This window comes from Equus asinus, chromosome 9, assembly GCF_041296235.1.
Source record: "Equus asinus isolate D_3611 breed Donkey chromosome 9, EquAss-T2T_v2, whole genome shotgun sequence".
In the NCBI taxonomy this organism is placed as follows: domain Eukaryota; kingdom Metazoa; phylum Chordata; class Mammalia; order Perissodactyla; family Equidae; genus Equus; species Equus asinus.
The window spans coordinates 20,967,277-20,990,000 of record NC_091798.1 but is presented as its reverse complement, the minus strand read 5'-3'; the positions used below and the strand labels follow the sequence as shown (position 1 = coordinate 20,990,000).

The window sequence follows — 22,724 nt, the reverse complement described above, 5'->3', positions numbered from 1 at the left end:
GTTTCAAAAGATTATGATAAATTCTGGGAGATGCCTAAAGTTGGGGGTTCCCAACTCTGGCTCAGGTCTTCATTTCTCTTTTTGTATTGCATCTCTAAAAATTAGTCCCTTCTCTTGCTAATGAGAGGCATAAGGCTAATCCTCTCAGTTTTACTGGGGGTACCTTCTGGAAAATAACTTGTTGGGTTCCAAATGAGCAATGGGCTTGATGGGGAGCAGGGTTTTCAGCAGATCTAAGTTTTCTAGTGTCATCGTCCTTCCCTGGTCCCCAATCCTGATCTAAGTGAACACTTTTGACAAAATATAATGAAGCCCCTTTTCCTTTAACCCTCTTCCCTGATACAAACCTGTGGAAAAAACAACCTTCTTGGTGATAAGTTTGTAATCTACAATAGAGAACTGTGGAAGTTCAATCTTTGTTACTCCTGTTACTGCGTTATCATCCCCACGCCAGTAAAACTCAATGTCATCAGTTGTATATCCATCTGCAAAAGGAAACATAGACACACACACATACACAAAACAAAAACAAACAAAACAAAACAGAAAGAATATTGGTTTAGAAGATGAACTATGTAAATAAAAACAGCTACAGCTAAAGGCTGTATGTATTAGGTACCATGCTAAGGACCTGAAGCACATGATCCCATTTCATCTTCACAACAATCCCACGAGGGAAGTATAATCAGGCCCACATGAGATGACAAAGGCTTGTAGAAGCTTTGCACTAAGTCTTGCAACTAGGAAATGGTACAGTTGGGACTTGAACCTAGGGTTATCTGATTATAAATCTCGCTCTCTCTAACATTATCACATTGTCGCATAACCCTGGATGATGCTCTAAGAGAAGATAAAAGAAGAGAAAAATCACTTAAGTTATCACTGCAGCACTGAATGCTCTCAAACTCTCACCCCAATGCAAAATCTTTGCATTACAACTTATTTGGGTTTCAGGTCAGAGAAGAAGTGATTATGAAGAAGTGAGTCATCAATATTTTAATATTCATAGACATGATCTCCAGCTTTGATTTTTGTAGTATATCTAAATTCCAAAATAACTCCCCCCAAATGAAACTCAAAACAATGTCAATTTGAACAGTTTTAAGGAGCAAGTACAAATGTATGGTATACAGTGTAAATGCACCGTGCATTTAGGAGGCATGCTTCCATTCATTCAACCATTATTTATTGAGCATCCACTGTGCTCATCAGTGCACAAGTGCTGGGGATAGGAATCCATATAATAAAAATATGTCCTCTGTTATAATGATACTTTCAATCCAGGGGCAGAGGAGAATAAGCACACATATCCTAGTTAGTAAGCACGCATGTAACTGCAATGAGTAAGCACATATTAGATTGTAAACAGTGCTGTACAGGGAAGCAGGCAATGAAATCCAGTAAATATTAATATTTTACAAACTCACCCCCAAGAAATCCCCCCAAAAGCATGCATTATATTTCTATATCATATTTATCTCTTCAAAGAACTTTTGCATATGAATAGTTGAAGTTTTATGAGTCTAGGAAGTAGGCAGGACAGATATTGCTCCCCTAATTTCAAAACCAACAAAACAAATTAAAAAGACTGCTTAAGTTCCTTGCCTTTTGACATGTGACTAGTTAGCATAACACTGAGGACAAGAATGCCAATCCTTTGACTCTTAGCTCTTATGATTTTCAGTTAACCACATTTCCCCAAAAGAGAGAGCATCAAATTTCCCAAAAAGTGACAACAAATTATTTTTCAAAGAACTACCATGCCCTTGATTTGAGAATGCACATCAACCACAGCACAGCTCAGGCAAAGTCTTAACTTTTCTAGAAATCTGCAGTCTTAATTATTGATAAGAGCAGTCATCTTCATCTGATGCAGAAATACAGTGTTTTGGAAGAGTTATTCAGAATTTGAACTTCTGGTTCCACAACTGTAGACTACTAGATAACAGCTAGTGATTTTTAAAAGGCTTGTTTACTTGCAAACATCACAAATTATATTGTAATCAAAATGGTAGAATTTTAATAAATTAAACACCACCAATATTTTTTATTAGTGTGATCTAATCTAGAGCCCTTTGTTTTGTTATGGAATGTCTTTTTTTCATATAAAACTTTGATTTGAAAGTAATTCCAATTTTATATATAGAAAACCCTAAAGAATCCACTAAAAAACTTTTAGAAATAATAAATGAATTCAGTCAAGTCTCAGGATACAAAATCAACATATAAAAATCAGTTCCATTTCGATACACTAACAACGAAGTAGCAGAGAGAGAAATTAAGAATAAAATCCCATTTATAATTGCAACAGAAAGAATAAAATACCTAGGAATAAATTTAACCAAAGAGGTGAAAGATCTGTACACCGAAAACTATAAAACATTGTTGAAAGAAATCAAAGAAGACACAAAGAAATGGAAAGATATTCTGTGCTCTTGGATTGGGAGAATTAACATAGTTAAAATGTCCATACTTCCTAAAGCAATCTATAGATTCAATGTAATCCCTATCAAAATTCCAACAACATGTTTCACAGAAATAGAACAAAGAATCCTAAAATTTATACGGAACAACAAAAGACCCCAAATAGCCAAAGGAATTGTGAGGAAAAAGAACAAAGCTGAAGGTATCACACTCCCTGATTTCAAAATATACTATAAAGCTGTAGTAACCAAAACAGCGTGGTACTGGCACAAAAACAGACATACAGATCAATGGAATAGAATCGAGAGCCCAGAAATAATCCCACACATTTATGGACAGCTAAGATTCGACAAGGGAGCCACGAGCATACAATGGAGGAAGGAGAGTCTCTTCAATAAATGGTGTTGGGAAAACTGGACAGCCACATGCAAAAGCATGAAAGAAGACCATTCCCTTACACCATGCACAAAAATCAACTCAAAATGGATTAAGGACTTGAGTGTAAGATCTGAAACCATGAAATTTCTAGAAGAAAACATAAGCAGTATGCTCTTTGACATCGGTCTTAGCAGCATATTTTAGAGTACCATGTCTGACCGGGCAAGGGAAACAAAAGGAAAAATGAAAAATGGGACTATATCAAACTAAAAAGCTTCTGCATAGCAAAGGAAACCATCAACAAAACAAAAAGACAACCTAAAAATTGGGAGAAGATATTTGAAACCCTATATCAGATAAGGGGTTAATATCTAAAATATACAAAGAACTCATATGTCTCAACAACAAAAAAACCAACAACCCAATTGAAAAATGGGCAAAAGATCTGAACAGAAATTTCTCCAAAGAAGGTATACAGATGGCCATCAGGCATATGAAAAGATGCTCAACATCATTAGCTATCAGGGAAATGCAAATCAAAACTACAATGAGGTATCACCTCACTCCAGTGAGAATGGCTATAATTAACATGATAGGAAACAACAAGTGTTGGAGGGCATGAGGAGAGAAGGGAACCCTGGTACACTGCTGGTGGGAGTGTAAACTGGTACAACCACTATGGAAAGCAGTATAGAGTATCCTCAGAAAATTAAGAATAGATCTACCATACGATCCAGCTATTCCCCTGCTGGGTATTTATCCAAAAACTTGAAAACACAAATACACAAAGATACATGCACCTCTATGTTCATTGCAGCATTATTCATAATGGCCAAGACTTGGAAGCAACCTAGGTGCCCATCAAGGGACAAATGGATGAAGATGTGGTATATATACATAACAGAATACTACTCAGCCATAAGAAATGATGAAATCGGGCCATTTGTGACAACATGAATGGACTTTGAGGGTACTATGCTAAGTGAAATAAGTCAGAGGGAAAAAGTCAAATACCATATTATCTCACTCATAAGTAGAAGGTAAAAACAACGACAAACAAACACGTAGCAACAGAGATTGGATTGGTGGTTACCGTAGAGGAAAGGGGGAGAGGGGAGGGAGAAAGGGGTGATTGATTAGGCACATGTGTGTGATGATGGATTATAATCAGTTTTTGAGTGGTGAACATGATGTAATCTACACAGAATTCGAAATATATTACGATGTACACCTGAAAGTTATACAATGTTATAATCCCATGTTACTGCAATAAAAAAATAAACAAAAATAAATAAAAGTAATTCCAGGCTTATGATTTATAAAGGAAAGTCCAGGTATTAAGTGAATGGTGCAGTAAGCAAATTTTCAGAAAAAAGCATCTCACTTCCCCTTAATATTCTCTATCTAATCCTAAGAACCGTGGTGTCTGGCCCAAAGGATAATTGCTTTTTCTTCACTTCAACTTTCTTATATGGCCATGGGAACCCTCACAGTCCAGGACGTCATCTCAAATATAACCCCATTTCTCATTGGTTATTTGCACAGATCTCTCAGTTATGAAATGGTTTAGAGTCAATGACAATTCCACTTTTGATAAAACAGTTTAAAAATAACAAAAGAAGGGTGATTTGTTCCTAGAATTAAGCTAGATAGATAGAAATGCATTATAAAATTGAATTTGTGGTATAAAACATTAAAAAAGTTATTTATGAAACAAGAAGGCAATAGTTTTCTAGGAAACCATTTGTCAAATACAGCCATCTTCGAAAGAAGAGAATGAGAAATATGCAACTCTCACTATTTCCAATAGAGGACTAAGTCTAAACTAGTAAAGAGTATGTTTCTGGTTCTCCAGCTTCTCTCCTCAGTATTCACCTTCTTTTGTCTATCACTACAAATCATATAATAAAGGCTCTCAGTACACAGAGGCATGAGCATTTCTATGGCATTTCAGTACAGTTGTATAGAAGACGCCAAATAGTTGTTTAATAGGTAGAAACATTATTACCAAATACAGGCGTTTGTCAAAATGCCAGCCATTTGATACAGTGCTTGGTAGGCAGTACCTGCAGAAAATAGATTATTTAGGTATTATTTAATAGGTTTCGGTATTATTTAATACACATGCGGACTTGGGTGATGGTTGTTTATCCAGATGCTTGGGTTGGTGAAGGAACTCATCATGTTTATATCTCTTGCTTCTAGCACAGTACCTGGCACATAGTTGGCACTGAATAAATATCTTCTGAATGAATAAACAAAAAGTTACCCAATGAAAACCTAGTCCTTAAGAATAATCCAAAACTTCATTATACATTTCTCCTTATGTAATAATTGGTCAAGTTACCTAATCTCTTTGCCCTCTATTTTCTCATCTGTAAATTGAGATAATAATGGATACTTGACAGAGATGTTATACAGGAAAAATGAGTTGTTACCTGTAAAATGCTTAGAACAGTACTTGGCAGGTAATGCTCAAAAAGTTAGCTAATGATCTAATGATTTTGGTTTAAATAATATTAAATGAATAAAAAATGTATTTAGTTACATACTACTTTGCTATTTCATGAACACAAATAAGCATTTGCACAATGAGAAACTTAGCTATTCAATGACACTTACAGAACTCTCCAAAGTGTTTGGAAATTGATAATAAAACATTTGAAAGTTATTTTGATGTCTAAGATTTTGAAATCTGACACAATGGAGCAATGTATTGTATATACTTCTTGGCTGCTACTGATCTTAAAAACCCGATCTTCTCGACTTCATTTTGTGTTAATCGAGTATAGAATGTTGCAAAGGGAAAGGAAATGTATGTTCTTGCATCATTGATTTCTGAAAATGCCAGACCAACAATCCATGACGGTGCCAGGGTGGCCAAGTTCAAAGGCCAGTTCAAAATACTGTGTAGGATTAGCTGAAAGCAGACCTAGTTTTCTTCATTTCTTTGAAACTCCTCTGCAGGAATATTTAGCAGTCTCTCAAAGTGATTAAAAAATAAAAGAAAACATATGCAAATACGTATGACCTGACTTTTACAGCTTTCGTAACAATAACGAGTGAAAAATAATTAGATATCTTTTAAAAGATATCAGAAGGAGGAGATGCACTGAAGCTCCTCATTACTGTCTTGAAAATTAAATTCATCTTTTATATTTTATTCATGGGATTCTAGAAACTGAGTCATTAAATTATATTATCTTATTATCATTAAAAACATAACCCACATAAATTCAAATGGCCTATGAATAAACCAAAACACAAATTTATTGGAATTTACCTGGAGGAATTAAAACTATATGAAATCCTATAAGCCTCTGATCAGGAAGGATAAATACATACGTTTATAAATCTATACAAGACACAAATGATAGATACGCTCTCTTTCAAATATTGGCAAAACCATATTGGTACTATATGAGATCTAAGGAATGAAAAATCTCATTTCGAAAACATTTACATAAATGAACATCTTCTTACAATTGTGACTATCTTATTACATAACAGCATTTTAAAAAGTTCTTTTTCTTTCTTTACTGTCAGTCTACTTGTATACTTTGCTATCTACTAAATACATATTTCATTGCAGAAGGATTTTACTGTGCAAAAATAAGAACCTGTACCAAGACTTTAAACAAGGAGGGCCAGTGAGAACATTCAAAAGAAATGAATTATCAATGTCACCATTTGTTTTCTAGTGGGAAATTAAAGTGACTTATTGCTCTCTCATCACTTGTTTAAACTTTGTTCCTCAATTGGACTGTTAAATGTTCCAGAGTAAGTATCTATTTTCTGTCTCCCATTGTATTCAACATAGCAATAGAAACACCATTGTTGCTTTAACCTATTAATTCTCAGGCATCACAACCACTTGGTGATGCCTGACAATTACAGGTTAGTGTTAGTAGGATAATTCACACTAGTCATGGATGGTTTCAACTTTTTAAGAACTATCTTGCCTCAAATTGCCTGCCCTTTGTATGTCTGTCACAGCACTTTAAGAACTTTTTGGAATTGAACACCTCATTGTAAAAAAATTTAGCATATTACCATCCTATTAGTAGTTAAAACTTTATGTAGTTACTAATATCGGTTTGTAAGTAACTATTAGTAAAACAATTTATGTTTTGAGAAACATTAGGCCTGCGATATGCTTCATGGACAAGAGCTGTAAGTCAATATATTTGGGGGTCACTGCACATTTTGGTCCCCTTTTATAGTCATATTTAACACTGTAATGTTTAGGAAGTCCTGCAACAAAAACTCTACTTAGTTTTACTTACCCCTGGAATTTCCCAAACCTTTTTGACCAGAGACAATATCTTTGGGGGGGATATAAAAAATACCCATCGAGGTGTAGTGATTCCATAAAATGCTGGAGTTAGCCATACATTTTAGGGTGCTTTAGTTATGTTCCCTGAAAAGCCAGGTAAGCACTTGAGAAGGCTCATAGTCCCTCAGAACTATATCTTGCTTCTTTAGTGGATCAAACATTTTTTTTCCTCCAAAAAAGTTTCCAGAAGAAAAACCATTGCAATAACAAGAGGGATGAAAGCACCTTGTAACAGAACAAGGCAGACAAGCATTGCAGGGAAGCAGCACGACTGAACGTGCAGCAAGCCAGCAAGCATCCTTCTCATTCTAACTCGGTGACCATAATTAGGAGTGTATCAGTCCACCATCAGGATGGACTCTGCTCCATGCAAAGGCTGGTATGCCGTGCAAAGGCGCAAGACTGAGTAGAGTCAAAGCCAATTAAAGTTACAGGGATTTTTCAAGAGGGAGAGAGAGACGCACTTGTCAGCCACAACTCTTTACATTCAGCAAGCAAAGTGTTCCAAAGACACTTTGAGTGATTGCTCTGACTCCTTAATTGCATCTTATTCTTCACTCTGCTCTTCAGATGGACTGCTGGACACAAATGGTCTTCTGCCAAATCATTTCTGGACTTCGATCAGCTCAAAATAATCAGCCTAGGGTAGGTCAGACTTGATTACCTAGTGGGATCTTCATAAGGACACCGTCAAATAAAGACCCAGCATTCGTCCTACATCAAAGATAACCTATTTTTTGTGTTACTACCATTTTCAAATTCAAATCTTATGATGTAAGAGAATAGGAAATTGATCATAATCAAGTAAAATGTCAGATTTTGTGCTTTAAAGATCATTTCTCTATTTGGATTTCAATGCAAAACTCGGTATTTGTTGTCTCCATATGGGAGCAGAGTGATCTGCTGGCTGTTTCTACAAGTTTAGCTCCATGGTGTCTTTCTTAAGCTTTCTTATATTCAGAGAGCTGAAGCGATTAAGCTAATGGTCCAGGTCAGTGAAACCAAATGAAAAACAATAATAACAAAAATAGCCACAACTATAATAACACTAGTGGCTACCATTACAGAGCCCTTATGTGTCAGGCACTGCCTTCAACTCCTTATATGGGTCTGTCTCGACAGGAGAACTAGACTGGGTTATGGTTACCACAGCCCTCCCCTCTACCCAGCCCTGCTCTTTCCATATGCACAAGCCCTAAGTCTTGAAGTAATGTAGAAGAGGCAGAGAACTTTTGGCTAAAAGTTTAGGCCAGTGCTTCTCAAATTTAATGTGCATAGAAATCACCTAGACAACTTGTTAAAATGCAAACTCTCACTAAGTAGGTGGAGCCTGAAATTCTGCAGTTCTAATAAAGGTGTGCATGCTGTTTGCCTCTTGACCATCCTTTGGATAGCAAATGATTAGGAGATTTGTACAGCGTGAAGGTCAATTACCTTGCCATTGGAGTGAGATGAGGAATGTCTGCTATCTAGCCTGACCCACAGAGGAATAATGATTTTTCTGAACAAAGGTTATATAAGCTCTAAAATTCAAATATCTTCTCCCTGTTCTGCCTCTCTCTTCAAAAGATGTTTCTGATGCTGTTTATATCCAGGGGTCTACTTTTCTTTAATAATCTCTAACCTACGATCACCAGTAGGCAATAAGAGCAAAGAATAGAGAGATGGGGCTAGGTATAAGGGTTTTCTGCAAATCTTTATTTGAGCCAGTTTTATGCAAATATTTAGTGTCATTAGGACTAAGAATAGTCTACTCTAGCATTCGATCTCTGCATCTTTTATTTTTATTCCTCAAAAGACTAGTCAATGACCTTTTAGGTTTTCCCTCTTCTAATCTATGCTATACATTCTACTATTACTTTGTTTACAAACAGGTTGATGATGATATTTCCATGTCTTAAAAAAAATTAAAAACAAAAATATGGAAAATTTCTTGGTGGCCTTCCCAATACGTACAGAATTAAATGCAAATTCTTCAATGAGGCATTCAAAACTCCATCAGGGGCTTCTATCTACCTTGCAGCCTCATCTTCTGTTACCCTTCTTCCTCTTCCAAAGCCCCTACTTCTGCCCACAGTCTTCAGTAACCCTTTGTCCTCCAGGCCTTGGTTCAAGTTATTTCAGTTACTTGAAATATTTCTTCCCCTCATATCAAATTTCTGTAAACTTTAAGGGCCCATCTCAATTTCGACCTTTCCCAAGAAGCTGTCTCGTTTTCCCTCAGCTGGGATCCTTCTCTCTTTCTTTCCATGATGTTTCCATAGCACTCATTTGAATCTCTGCTCCTGTAGTTCTCACAGCCTGTTTTACATTAGAGGATTTGTGGATGTGTTGGTATCAGCTACTAGACTATGCTGGAGGGTCAAGAACCATGTCTGATATACTTCTCTGTAGCCCTTCTCCTCCTTAATACAGGTCTTAACTAAGGGTGACAGTTGCACACACCTGCTGAATTGAAGTGTTAACATGCTAGCGCTTTACTTATGGCTCACCAGATCCCCCTCTTGAGAGTGTCATAGTGAACAGATGCTATTTACTGAATTGCTAGGTGGTAGGATTGTGAACCTGAGCATCATCTTGTCTTGGGATGAGGAATCCCCATGTACCAGCCTCAGAGTCATTAAAAGAAAGGCAGTGACTCTGGTACCAATCCATAAAAGGGAGCTACCATGTTGAAGCAAAGGTCCCTGCGTCAAAAGAAACTTCCTCATTTTGCTGACTTGATATATCTACTGTCATTCTTAGGTGAACAAAGGTATTCTTGGAGTGGCCATGGCCCTCCGGCCATGACTTTCTCTGGGCTATAGCCCAGAGAAACCAATCTGCCACAATAGTCTCCAGAGGCAGTCAATTCCTATAGCTCAACTGGACTAATGCTCCCTGGTGACAGGGGGACATGGTCACATGGAAGCGTTTGTTAACTCAAGAGTGATAATGGAAGATGGTTAAATTAACAAGGCCAACTGAATGGCCTAGGAGATATGTGTGATAAAATGCCATTGACTGTTAAACCAACCCATCTGCTTTCTGATAAGGGATGGCAGAGGAAGCGAAGGCCAGGCTTATTGATGTTGGAAGTGGTCTGGGCCTCTCCCTCTTAACCCATTCTTTCACTCATCTTCACTGTGATAGGGGGTCAGCTGAAGATTCACATATTTATGAATGTTAGGCAGCATGATCTTGCAGAGAAACTTTTGGTCAAAAAGAGTGGCATGTGATATGAACTGTTACTATGTGTCTTGATTAATACGAAAAATTTTTATACTCTCTCTAAACTCCAGGTATAAGCCCCTCTCCTCTGTGCTCACATAATATTCTCTCTTAGCACTCAGTAAATTTAATTTAAATTATCTGGTAAGGAATCTAGCTCTATACCAATTGTGAGTTTTTATTTAAACAGAGAGCATATATTCTTTAAAATTTTAACCATGGCTTGGAGTGGAAAGCTGGCAAATAGACATTTAGTAGATTTGCTGAGATGGATTGGAATTGTGTTTGGTGAGAGGGCTTCTGTGAACAGCAAGACGGAGGCCTCGGGGGCTGAAGGCACAAGCTGCTCATGTAGACATATGTGCACAGTTAAACAGGGCATTGCAATTTATTTGGGGGAGTCAGGAAGAATCCGCTAAGCTGATCTAATGCAAGGGATTTTTTAAATCGCCACCAGTTAACATTTTTAAAGCATTTCCTGTGTGAAACCCAGTGCTTCAAAAGCATTATCTCATTTAATCCTTTTGAGGTAGAAACCACTTTACAGATGAAGGAACTACAATTTAAAAAGGTTAAGTGACTTGCCCAACTGTCAGAAATGGGAAACGAACTAAATCCTCTTTAACACTAGAGTGTAATTCCTCAGTCACTATATTTACGACCTCACAGTATTATTCAAAGCCATACGTTTGATGATTCTGTAATATTACAGGAACATGTCTGTAATTATTCCCCTCACTGCATCCACGCCCTTCTGCACTGTGACTTTGCAGCTCCTCCCAAGGAGAGTTAGAGCATTTCCTCAGTCCGAGCTCTCCTTGCCACTTGTAATCAAAGAAGTGACGGTCAGCTAACTCTGAGTTTGGGCTACCACAGGCTTAGCAGCTTCTTGCATCTCTTTTGGAATCCTGCTACCACCATATGAACAGGCTTTGGATGGCCGGTGGAGGATGAGGGACACGTGACCCAGTGGCTTCCGTCACAGCAGTCAGCCAGCTGCCAGCCTACCCATGTGAAGACCACACATGCTTGAATGAGCCTGGCTCAGATCAGCAGAACCTCCCAGCTGACCTGGAGCCTCCAAAGCAATAATAAATGGTTTTTGTTTTAATCCGTTTAAGTTTTGGGGTCGATTGTTAAGTAACAAAAGCTAATGGAGAACACTAGGTTTTGTAGAAAACAGAAAAACAAACATTTTCCTCCCTAGAATGATATATGTACCTTTATTTCCAGGATAACATTCAAACTCACAGCTGGGCATTGCTATAAAGAATATCCAATTGGTGTTATGAATATTATAGGCTGAGCCATAGGCATAACCCAAATCTGGGGACCTACCCGGGTTCCTGTCCCAGTCTGAGTCCTGCTACATACAAGCCGTAGAATTTCAGCAAATCATATACTCTATTCAGAGCTCAGTTTCTACATCTGAAAAAGTTGTTGTTCTAAAACAGCGATCCTCATGATTTTGGTCTCAGAATCTCTTTATATTCTAAAAATTTATTGAGGACTCCCTAAAGATTTTGTTTATATGGGTTATACCTATTGCTATTTACCATGTTAGAAATGAAAACAGACATTTAGAAATATTCATTCATTAATTCATTTAAAATAATAATAATGATCTAATTACATGCTAATATAAATAAAGTTTTTATGAATAATAACTATACTTTCCAAAAAAGTTACTGAGAAGAATTGGCTTTGTTTTATATTTTTGTGAATCTCTTTAACCTATGGCTTAATAGAGGATGGCTGGGTTTTCATCTTTGCTTCTGCATTTAACAGTTGTGATGTGTTTTCACATAGCCTCTGGGAAACACAACGGTGTATTGCGAAAGAATGAGCGTGAAAAAGGCACATAAAGTCTGAATATTCTTATGAAGGAAGCTTGACATCCAGGAAACCCCCAGAGGTCTCTAGACCTCTAGAGAGAATCTTGAGAATCACCGTTCTAGAAGATCTCTAATCTGAAATTCTTCTATTCAAGGAAAACTCTAAACAATTCATTTTAATTTAAATTATTAAGAATTGCCAAAAACTACCAATCTTGTTTCCTCTATGGTAGAAATAAAAATAATTCCTTTTTGAATAGCTTGGGATCTTTAAAGGTTATTTTTATTCCTTAGACTACGTCAATATATATATATATTTGAAATTCTCAAAATTAAGTGTAAATCATTTGCTTCTTCTTTTGTGAAGTGGAATTGTGTATTTAAAACTAAAGGAAAGGAAAATTAAAGGAAAATATAAAAGGAAACTAATGAATTTGTATACAATTGAAGCTACTGTCCATCCATATCAGACTATCAGCCTGGTGGAAGGCGTACATATGTGACGAAAGTGAAGTGCCAACTTTCTTGTTATAGCCCCCAAATACCTATTCAGATTAATTCATATAAACAAGACCCTGAAAGTGACTTCATTAGTGCAGGGCAAGGAGTTAAAACGTGGGGCTTCTAACATGGACTAAACATTTCCATCTTAAAAAAAAAGTATGTAGAAAGCTCAAGCAATGACTAAAGTCTTGACCAATGTTTACGCAATTCTAAACTACTGCTTATATTCCTGGCTTGATAAAAAAATCATCCCTTAAATAGAATTTTTTTAATGTTGAAACCAAAGATGAAATATAGGACATGTGGAAGATACTGAAAACTAAATAGTTATCCATATGAGACCCAAATTCAGCCAAGCTAAGTGCAGCATCCTAGGACTGTATAGTTCTTTAATTCAAATTGAATAGATGATGAGTACACTGTGGTGATTTTAAAGATATGTCCACCAATTCTTTGATATTTCTACTCACAAATGGCAGAGCTTAATTTCCCTCTCCTGGAGTGTGGGCTGGAGTTAGTGATGCACCTCTAGCAAACAGAAAACAGCAGAAGTGATGGTACGTTACTTCTGCGATTAGGTTATAAAAAGACTGAGGCTTGTGTCTTGGATGTAGTCTCTCTTTCTAGCTCCCTCTTTCCTTGAGATTCCTTGCTTTGCCATGTCGTGAGTCACCCTGTGGAAAGACCCAAATGATGAGGAATTGAGGAAGGCCTCCAGACAGCAGTCAGAGGGACTGAGGCCTTCAGTCCAACAGGAACTCCATGAGGAACTGAGACCTGCCACAACTCTGTGAGTGAGCCTAAAAGTGGGTCCTTGCCCAGTTGAGCCTTCAGATGAGAGCACAGCCCTGATCAGTAGCTTGATCACAACCTCATGAGGAACCCTGAGCCAGAATCACCTAGCTAAACCACTCCTGATTCCTGACTCTCAGAAACCATTCAATAATAAATGTCTGCTGTTTTAAGCTGCTAAGCTCTAAGGTAATTGGTTACCCAGCAATAAATAACTAATAAACCCACATGTTGGAATTGCACATGGTCTAGTAGACCAAACACAGATGGATTTGCATTTAAATAACGCCTACTTCCTACGATGTCTCCAACGCCTAAGGCTATTAGAGTGAATAATGGCACTTATATTTTCCACGTTGTTTTAAAGACTAGGAAACTGCTTGCAAGGCGATTAGCACACTGGCTTAATCATTACTAGCCATTATTATTCTGATTGCCGATATCTATAGTGAAAGCAAGGTTTTTATTTTAATTTTTAATTTTACATAGTTTAAAAATTAACCTTCCAAATGCAAGTTTTACGTTCAGTGCAAGTTGGAAAACAGTTGGTTATTTATTATGCATAAAGCTACTAAACACTCACTTTGAGGACTACAGAATTGGATAAGTCACTTAATACCTATTTTCAGTAAATAATAAGCTTGATTTTCAGTACACAATAGAGTAATATTCCTTTTCTTGTAAGGTCTGAACAGAGTAGCAAAAGAAAGAATATTAATTTAATGATTATTTGTGTCATATTACCAGCATCTGGGTGAAAATACTTGGCAGTCAAACAAGGGCTAAGATTCTCAAGTGCTTCAGGGGCCAAACGGGACAACGTGTAAATTCTGAGGACAGTGGTGAACTCGAGAGTATGCTCCCTATCTGAAATAATTCAAATTCAAGCACTAACACCAGAAACAATGATATTGTGCCGGCCCCAAAAAATGTACATCATGGGTAAATCTGTCACTTGAAGCCATGAGTTTCCTTCCTGAAAATGAGAGAAGCACATTTTTGTACTTTTAGAGTGATCTGATGGTCACCTCTGCCACTACCTTGCTTTGCAAATTGGGTAAAATCAATGTGGGTGGAAATGTGGAAGCCCCTTCCTTCCACCGTTGGTTATTAACAGACACAAGAGCTTTGCTCTCTTCCTAAACTAAAGGTAATTAGGTCAGTGATTAGGTCAGAAACCCATAAATACCAAAAGCAAATTCAGAATTTTCAAGATGGTGGGGTGTTCAGGTGATTTGTGCAAGGTTGCCGGCCCCCTAAATTGCACCTGTAGCAAGTGTACCTTGAATATTTGCAATGCAGCTTGTCTAAGAAAAGTTGCCTGAATGTTTAAAAAAAGTTGCCTTCAATTTGGCAGCAAAGTCCAATGACACGGTGCCTTGTACTGACCCTACCATTCTGAATCAACTGTTAGTCGCATTTCTATGTAGAACTTGGATATTCCTCACTATCCAACATTAAAGAAAACTATCCACAAAGATTTAATAAAGCAAAACAAAAATCCCGAACTATTAAAACTTATTTCCGTAGTCCTATGGATTATGCAATTGAAGATAATAGGGCAATTTTCTGACTGGAGCAAAATTTCAATAGATTTTCAAATTCCAGGGGCAGTTTTCTCCAAACCACATTATCTTTATAGAACCATAGTTTTACAGGATAAATGGTTTTTATGAGGAGAGGGGAAAAATAAAAGACATTACCAACAAAGCAAATTGATATTTAAAATAATAGCTCTAAGACTTAGAGTCATTCACCTCAGCAGTGTCCTCAAATTTTGTTGAGCCAACAAGTCACCTCCAGGACCTGTTAAATATGTCTGCTCCTGGGCCCTGCCTAGAGAGAGTCTAACTGTGGAGGTACATTCATAAATGCACCAGCTCATTCTGAGGCATAGGTCACATGCCCATGCATAGAGAAAAAAACCTCTGCTCTAGAGTTTGAAAAATCACTTTAAAAATTCAAGAATGTCCTAGGACCTTCTTATATTTATATTTTCCTAGATGTAGGGTATCCTGTAGGGTAATGATGAGATTCTATAATTTCAGGGTCTATATCTGAGATAAATGGACCTCTCCTCCAACTTAAGGCATATTTATCTGCAAATTTGTCACTTCTGTATGTCCAAAATAAAACTCTAGCATGTTCTGTGGGCTCTACCTTCAAAATATATCCATCTAATTCTCTCGGTCTTCCACTACTAATATCATAGAACATGGCTACATCATCTCATGCCTGAAAAACTGCTATGGCTGCCTAACTGGTTTCCCAGCATCCCCGTTTATTCCCCTAATGTCTATAGTAGGCAGTGAGCACCTTTAAAAGAATAACTCTGACCAACTCACTCTGCTCAAAATCTTCCAGTGGCTTCTCATTTTAATTTATAAATAAAACAAACCTCCTTACTTGGTCTGACTGTGGTCCTGCCTACCTCTTTGAAGGCATTTACTTCTTTCCCCTTGCTCTTTTAGCCAAACCATACTGGCCTTCTCTTTGTTCTTTAAACACAAGAAGCTCATTCCTTTCTCAAGGCCTTAGCACTTACCTTGCACTCCCTTCGTGCAAAACTTCACACGGGTGTCTCTCATTCTTCATCCCAGTTTCAGGTTTAATGACCTTTTCATAAAACCTGGCAGCCTTATCTTAAGCTGAGCTGTTACCCTGAACCCCTACAACAGTTGCTCTCTACAATTTTAACTTGCTTGGTTTTCTTTATATATGATCGTTCAGGAATGATCTCCCCTGTTTGTTTACTCCATTGTTTGTATCTCTGCACTATAATGCACATTCCTATAGGGCAGGAATGTGGCTATTTTCTTCACTGTTGTATACAAAACATCTAGGATCTTGCTTGGTACATAGTAGGTGCTAAATAAATGTTTTTGACTGAATAAGTAAACCTTATTGATTAACGTCTGTATAGTAGATAACATGGGTCTCACCATCTGCATGTGTTCAAAATAAACCAAAAACATCTTCAGTAGGTATGCAGTTTAAAATCTATCATATTAACAACTAACTTAAAAAAAAAAACCAGTATTGGACTCAAACCACATCAAACATACATCAATACACAGATAGGAAGACATCCTGATGTTTCTTTATTTACATGGGAGCTTTGCTATTTTGTAATATGTACGAGAGTGTTTGGAAGCTTATTTAGTATTCATACTACAAAGGAATAGGTCCTCTCAGTTCATGACTTATGCAATGATGATACTTTTATAAGTGTCTTATTTATACCACAAAAATAGACATACTACTTTTGTGCTTATTCCTTCTTCTGTTGTCAACCTCAAATTTCCCCAACATACAGAGCACAGTGGTGGATACTGAGTTTTAACAAAAAAAAAGGAGTAAGGATGAGTAAATTAAATTTAAAGCTAGAGTTTAGGGCCAACTACATATACACAGACAGGATCAGGTGAAGGCAAAGGAAGACAGATGTTTTGTACACTTTTTCAGATTTGCAAACCTACCTAAATTTAAGAAAAGAGATGCTTGAATAGGCTAACTGGACACCACATCTTAAGATAGGTTGTAATAAAGAACCCCCAGAATAATTCAATGTCTTTTTAAGTAGTAACAGGATCTATAAGACCCTATATGATCTGAATCTGGCTTTCTCTATCTTCAGAATTTATGCTAGACTTAAGGCATATTAAAGAGGATGCTTATAGTGGGTAAATTTTGGGTTCTCTGGCCACTCAAAGCCAAGCTCAGTGGGAATTGCTCCTCTCCACAGCCCCTTTTGAACCTGGACTGTACCCCCATCCCAGCCATGGCTGATTGTACTTGGGTGGATATCTGCTATAGGCTGGATTAGTCATATTCCTTTCTAAGAATATGGAATCAAAATATTGAGAGACTGAGTCAGTAGATTTACCAGTGGAATATGAAAAGGTCATGATTTCTAAAGGGAGGAAAAGATAGAAACAAAGAGACTGTAACTGACTATAAGAAAGTGAAGGAAGTCAATATGCAGAGACAGAACCATATGCAAGCACAGATACCATGGGAAAAGAGACCTGGCATTCCTGAGGAAATCAGAGAGAGGCAGAGAGAGAAAGGGTCAGAGGGGTACTCTGGTTCCTACAGCCTAGTTTGGGTCTAGCTTCTCAAAGTATCCTGGATATCTTCGCAATCCTGGATATTTCCAAACAATCTTGGACATCCTTTTCTAGACGTCTCTGAGATTTCTTGTGTTCTTATTCGATGCATATTTACTGAATGTCTACTATGTGTAGTAACAGTTCTCAGCACTTAGGGCACATTGGTTAAAAAAAGGAGATGAAACACACCTGCCCTCACTGAGAATGCAGTCTAGCAGGGGGAGACAAACAAACAGATAGTAGGTGTAACAAACGGATGAATTATATACTATGTTATGTTAGAAAGTGATATGATTTATATGTGCTATGGACAAATACAAAACTGGAGCAAGATAAGTAGTGTCTGGAGTCTTGGGAGGACACATAGGTTGCAATTTAAAATAAAGTGGTCAGTGCAGGTCTTATTGGAAAGCTGACATATCAGCAAAGCCTTAAAACTAATGAAGGACTTTTTGTGGAAGAGCATTTCAAGTAGAGAGAACACATGGTGCAAAGGCCCAAAGCTGGGATGATGTCTGGTGTATTTGAAGGACAATGAGAAACCCAGCATGGCTGGAACAGAATGAACAAGAATGAATGGGAGATGAGGTCAGAGGGGCACTAGGGGAGGGGGCATATAATATTTAGGCTATTATTTGGAATTTGGTTTCTATTCTGAATGAGGGCTTTGAACGAGGAAATGACAAGATGTGGCATGTGTATTAAGAGGGTTATTCTAGCAGCTATGTTGAGAATGTTCTATATGGGGGCTGGTAAAGTTTGAAGAAGAGAAAGCAATAAGAAATTCTTATAGTAATCCAAGTAAGAGATAATGGTACCTTAGAGCATGGTGGAAGCAAAACAGGTGGTGAGTAGTGATGGAATTTTAGAAATATTTTGAAGTCCCAGCTAACAGGATTTTATGTAGGATGTGAAAGAAAGAGAGTGGACAATTATATACCAGGATTTCTGCCCTGAGCAAATGGAAAAATGGAGTTGGAATTAATTGAGATGGGAAATGCTGCATGTATTACAGATTTTGGAGAGAAGATAATGAGTTCAGTTTTGGACATACAATAGGATGTATAAAGTCTAGGTGTTTAGAACAGAAGTCTGGATTGGAGATAAACATTTGGGGGGCAATCGGAACATTGATGATATTTAAAGCCATGAAACTTTATGAGATAGCCTAAAGAAGTGAAAGCAGATTAGAAAGAAATCCAAAAACTGAATGGTGGTGTGCTCTTGCATTAAGAATTAGGTTGAAGAGAAAGAAACTGCAAAGGAGACAGAAAAAATTAGAAGTAAGAGAAGAAGGAAACCTAGAGAGAGCACAGGCAGTGACGTCAAAGGAGGAAAATGTGCTAAAGAGAAAGAAGAAATCGACAGTGTCAAATGATCCTGCTGCAACAGGTCACACAAGATGAGAACTGAAGAGTAACCACTACAGTCAGCAATGTGAAGGTCATTGGCAACCAATGACAAACACAGTTTTGGTGGCATGGTGGAAGAGAAAGGCATACTGGAATTGGGTTTATGATGAAAGGAGAGAATAAGTCACTAAAGAAATTTTGCTACAAAAGGCAGCACAGAAGTGGCATGGCAGCTAGCAGGGTTCATTGGGTAGAAGAAAGGTGTTTTTATTTTAAGTTGGAAGAAATAACAACAGCATGCTTATAATATTGACAGGAGTGATCAGCAGAGAACTAAAAATTGATGACCTAGAAAGGAGAGGGCGAATTGCTGGAGCCATCCCCTTGAGTGGGCAAGATGAAGGAATTATATTTAGATGGAAGCATGATAGCAGCAGGGGTAAGGCAGAGTGTGTGGGTGTGGATGCTGGTAGCTGGGTAGGTGTAGTGGTGGGCGTATTCTAAGTTTTCTATGATGATTCAGTTTTTTAGCAAAGTGGGAAGCTAAGAGTGAGAATGAGGGAGGAGGTGTTGAGAAAGTAAAGAGAGAGGGGAGACGGTATGAAATGTTGTTTAGGAGAGAGGGAGAATGAATGGACCAGGCAGGTATAGTATTATTATCAAGAAACATTAAAGCTTAAAGTTTATGGACATCAATTTTAAGATAGACCAGCCAATACCCTTTACTTGAGCTAGTTTAAGTGGACTTTTTTTTGTATCTAAAAAGCCTTGACCAGAATATAGAATTACATGGAAATAGTTTTGCCTCCTGGGAAATTTGTGGGTGGCAACTTTTTTATTTAGATGTTTTAGTAATGAAAATCTAAAGCATCATTATGTGTTACTGTCCTTTTTTGCATTGGAAGGAGAAAAGCCCTAACTCATCTTAGCACATCTAAGCATACCTAATCTAAACTGTTAAAGATTCAAAGATTCTAGCTGTAAGAGAAAAAAAAATATGTATTCAAAATCCTAAAAGATAATTTTTGAAATATTCGCTATTTTGTCTTGCATATATCATTTTCTAGTCACTCACTATTATGCAGAGCTGACAATATAATGCATAGTTTATAACCTCTGCATAACAACATTGATAAACTTCTATAAATGTCAAATTTGTTTCATTGTTTTAAACAGCATTGTAGCTAAGTTTGAAATGAAATACCCTTCAAGAGTACAAGGTTGCATTCTGCTACAGACTGGATGTTTGTGTCCCCGCAAATTCATATAATGAAACCTAATTCCCAACGTGAAGGTATTTGGAGGTAGGGCCTTTTAAAGCTGGTTAGGTCATGAAGGTAGAGCCTGCATGAATGAGATTAGTGCCCTTATAATAGACCTCACAAATTTCCCACACTTCTTCCACCACGTGAGGACTCAGCAAGAGGATGGCCACCTGTGAACCATGAAGTGGGCCATCATCAGACACTGAATCTACCAGCTCCTAGATCTTGGATTTCCAGTGTTCAGAACCTTGAGAAATAAATTTCTGTTGTTTATAAGCCATCCAGTTTATAGTATTCTGGTATTCTGCTATAGCAGCCTGACGGGACTAAGACACATCTTACACACCTACACACACACATGCACATATAGTTTCTAAGGACACATGATTTCTCTCAGGGCATAAGGGTGGCATGAAGATAGATATGTCTACCAGAGTATTGATGATGATGATGATGATGATGATAAATAATAACAACAGTCTATTGATTGAAACTTTGTCAAATGCAAACACTATGAAATGCTTTAAATTACCCCTGGATACTCAGAATAATCCTATAAATGGGTTATTTTTATCCCCATTTTGATTTGTAAACTGTCAGAAATGTAGAGAATTGAGATGTTCATTGTGGTAAAAGAGAGCTATAGATGAAAGAATAATGAGGTAGGCAAGTCCATCAAAATTCATGCTGAACAACCCTACACCAACAAACTGGACAATCCAAAAGAAATGAAAAAGTTCTTAGAAACATACAACCTACAAATACTGAATCAGGAAGAAATAGAAAATCTGAATAGACTGAATACTAGTAAGGAGATTGAGTCAGTAATCAAATCCTCCCAATGAAGAACAGCCCAGGACCAGATGGCTTCACTGGTGAGTTTTACCAAACATTTGAAGAAGAATTAACACCAAATTTACTCAAACTCTTCCAAAACATTGAAGAGGAGGGAACACGCTCAAACCTATTTTATGAGGGCAGCAATATCCTGATACCAAAGCCAGATAAAGACTCTACTAGAAAAGAAGACTAGAGGCCAATATCCCTGATGAACATATAGGCAAAAATTCTCAACAAAATACTAGCAAACTGAATTCAGCAACACATTAAAAGAATCATTCACCTTGATCAAGTGCAATTCATCCCTGGGATGCAAGGTTGGTTCAATATACGCAAATCAACCAATGTAATAAATCACATTAACAGAATGGAAGAAAATAATCATGTGATCATCTCAATAGATGCAGAAAAAGCATGTAACAAAATTCAACATCCATTCATGATAAAAACACTTAACAAATTAGGCATGGAAGGGACATATCTCAACATAATAAAGGCTGTATATGACAAGCCCACAGCTGACATCATAATCAATGGTGAAAGATTGGAAGCTTTTCCTCCAAGATCAGCAAAAAGTGTGCTCACTCTTACCACTCCTATTCAACACAGTACTTACAATCCTAGCTAGAGCAATCAGAAAGAAAAAAAAGTAAAATGCATCAGAATCAGAAAGGAAGAAGTAAAACTGTCTCTACGTGCAGATGACATGATTTTATATATATAGAAAATAAGGCGCAACCAAAAAACTATTAGAACTAATCAATGAATTCAGTAAAGTTGCAGGATACCAAATTAACATACATAAATTAATAGTGTTTCTATACACTAACAATAATTTTTCTGAAAAAGAAATAAAGAAATTGACCCCACTTACAATAGCATCAAAAACAATAAAATACTTAGGAATAAATTTAACCACGGAGGTGAAAGATCTCTATTGTGAAAACTATAAGACATTCATTAAAGAAATCAAAGAAGACACACATAAATGGAAATGTATCTCAGTTCATGGATTGGAAGAACTACTATTGTTAAAATGTCAATACTACCAAACGCCATCTATAGATTGAATGCATTCCTTATCAATACTCCAATGACATTTTTTACACAAGTAGGAAAAATATATATTGAATCACAAAAGATCCTGAGTAGCAAAGAAATTCTGAGAAAGAACATAGTAGGAGGCATCACACTTCCTTATTTCAAGCTATACTATAAAGCTACAGTAATTAAAACAGTATGATACTGGTATAAAAACAAATAGGGGTCGGCCCCATGGCCTGGGGTTAAGTTCGTGCATTCTGCTTTGGCGGCCCAGGGTTTCACTGGTTCGGATCCTGGGCACAGACCTAGCACCACTCATCAAGCCATGCTGAGGTGGTGTCCCACATAGCTCAACCAAAGGACCTACAACTAGAATATACAACTACATACTGGGGGGCTTTGTGGAGAAGAAGAAGAAGAAAAACAAGACCAATAGAACAGAATTGACAGCCCAGAAATAAACCCAAGCATATACAGTCAACAAATATTTGAGAAGGGAGCAAAGAGTACTCAGTGGAGAAAAGATAGTTTCTTCAATAAATGGTGCTGGAATAATGGATATTCATATGTTAAAGCATTAAACTTGATCCCTATCTTACACCACTCATAAAAAGTAACTCAAAATGGATTAA

At 37.2% G+C, this 22,724-nt stretch overlaps 1 protein-coding gene across 3 annotated transcripts in view; it reads right to left on the bottom strand.

Moving 5' to 3' along the window:
* Nucleotides 1–22,724, bottom strand: part of GABRB2 (gamma-aminobutyric acid type A receptor subunit beta2) — a 249,935-nt gene that overhangs the window by 46,724 nt on the left and 180,487 nt on the right. For all 3 annotated transcript variants that reach the window (XM_014842749.3, XM_044777706.2, XM_070517117.1), the window contains exon 7: nucleotides 348–485. In XM_014842749.3, the coding sequence (XP_014698235.1) occupies nucleotides 348–485 (138 nt within the window). The remainder of the gene's footprint in view (nucleotides 1–347; nucleotides 486–22,724) is intronic.